At 36.7% G+C, this 1,643-nt stretch overlaps 1 protein-coding gene across 1 annotated transcript; it reads right to left on the bottom strand.

Moving 5' to 3' along the window:
• Window positions 1-371: 371 nt before the first annotated feature.
• On the bottom strand, window positions 372-1,043 carry LOC110943395. The gene has a single exon (XM_022185145.1). The coding sequence runs from the start codon at window positions 1,041-1,043 to the stop codon at window positions 372-374; it is 672 nt and encodes a 223-aa protein (XP_022040837.1).
• Between the last annotated feature and the right edge of the window lie 600 nt (window positions 1,044-1,643).

The raw sequence follows: 1,643 nt of genomic DNA on the forward strand, positions 1-1,643 counted from the left end.
TTCAGTAGAGCTTGTTTGTTGCCAGTTTGTAGGTGTGTCATTTAGAAATTCAGATGGATCATAATAGTGAAGGTACGTGTCTCCCTCATCCTCAACGATCATATTATGAATGATTATACATGCAATCATAATTTTCCCCATCATATCCTTGTCCCACACAAGACATGGGTGTCGAAGAAATGCGAACCGAGCTTGTAGAACTCCAAATGCTCGTTCAACATCTTTTCTAAAGGCCTCTTGATGTTGAGAAAATAATTTATGTTTCCGAAGCTATGGAGAAGTTATGGACTTTACAAAGGCAGCCCATGAAGGACATATTCCATTAGTGAGATAATATGTCCTATTATATTCCCGACCATTCACAACGTAACTCACACATCATCAAAAACAGGAGATCGCTGAAGGACATTAATGTCATTGCACGTACCTAGTGTTCCGAAGAATGCATGCCATATCCATAAGTCATATGATGCAACGACTTCTAAAATAATTGTTCGTTTACCGCTTCTACCTGCATATTGCTTGGCCCAAGCAGTGGGACAATTTTTCCATTCCCAGTGCATACAGTCAATACTGCCTACCATTCCTGGGAATCCACGGTATGCCCCAACATGGAGTAATCTTGCTAAATCACCATTATTTGGCCTTCTAAGGTACTCTTGACCGAAGCATGAAATAACACCTTCTACGAACTTTATAAGAGAAGCCCTTGTTACAGTTTCACTCATTCTAAAATATTCATCATGTGCATCTGCTGATGTCCCATACGCTAACACCCGCATAGCTCCAGTACACTTCTGCAATGGTGAAAGACCTTGTCTACCTGTGGCATCACGTCTTTGTTGAAAATATATGTCGCTGGCCGTAACGGCAGCCACTATACGTAGGAATAATGGTTTTTGCATCCGAAATCTATGCCGAAAGGTTGATTGATCATACGTTGGGTTATCAACAAAGTAGTCTTGCATCAAACGTGCCTCACCAGGCTCACGTTCCCGATTGTAGTACCTCCTTCTTGCAAGAGGATGATCTTGTATGATCATATTAGGCACACTTATGAGTAATTCAATCATGATATCCTTAAGTTGATGATCTGATTGAATAACACGTTCGTGCCATGCATCAAAATCATTCGAGTCCGATGAATCGAAACTCGAACTCTCTGATTAGCTTTCGTTATATAACATTTTAAAACAGATGGAATTGAGAAGTTTGGGTTGGATGAGAAAATATGTCAACATAATAGTCTATTTATACAGGAAAAAATGAATATTATTGGAAAATCATAGATAATGTTAATTTGACCGGATAGAGTTAAATTATCTTATCTAAATAAGATCCAAGGAACCAATGAAAAGTTGACAAGTGGAGAACCAAAAATAATGTTAATTTGACCGGACAGAGTTAAATTATCTTATCTAAATAAGATCCAACGAACCAATGAAAAGTTGACAAGTGGAAAATCAAAGATAATGTTAAATTGACGGATAACATAAATTATCTTATCTAAATAAGATCCAAACAACCAATGAAAAATTGACAAGTGGAAAATCAAACATATGTTACAATAAGCAGATAATATTAGATTCTTATATCTTACACATACATGAAATACATAACTTGATAATCAAATATCTTATATG

The sequence above is a fragment of the Helianthus annuus genome, chromosome 5, assembly GCF_002127325.2.
Source record: "Helianthus annuus cultivar XRQ/B chromosome 5, HanXRQr2.0-SUNRISE, whole genome shotgun sequence".
In the NCBI taxonomy this organism is placed as follows: Eukaryota; Viridiplantae; Streptophyta; class Magnoliopsida; order Asterales; family Asteraceae; genus Helianthus; species Helianthus annuus.

Excerpts from the sequence above, each read along its gene's own strand:
- LOC110943395 (XM_022185145.1), bottom strand. The coding sequence starts at position 1,043 with ATGATCATACAAGATCATCCTCTTGCAAGAAGGAGGTACTACAATCGG.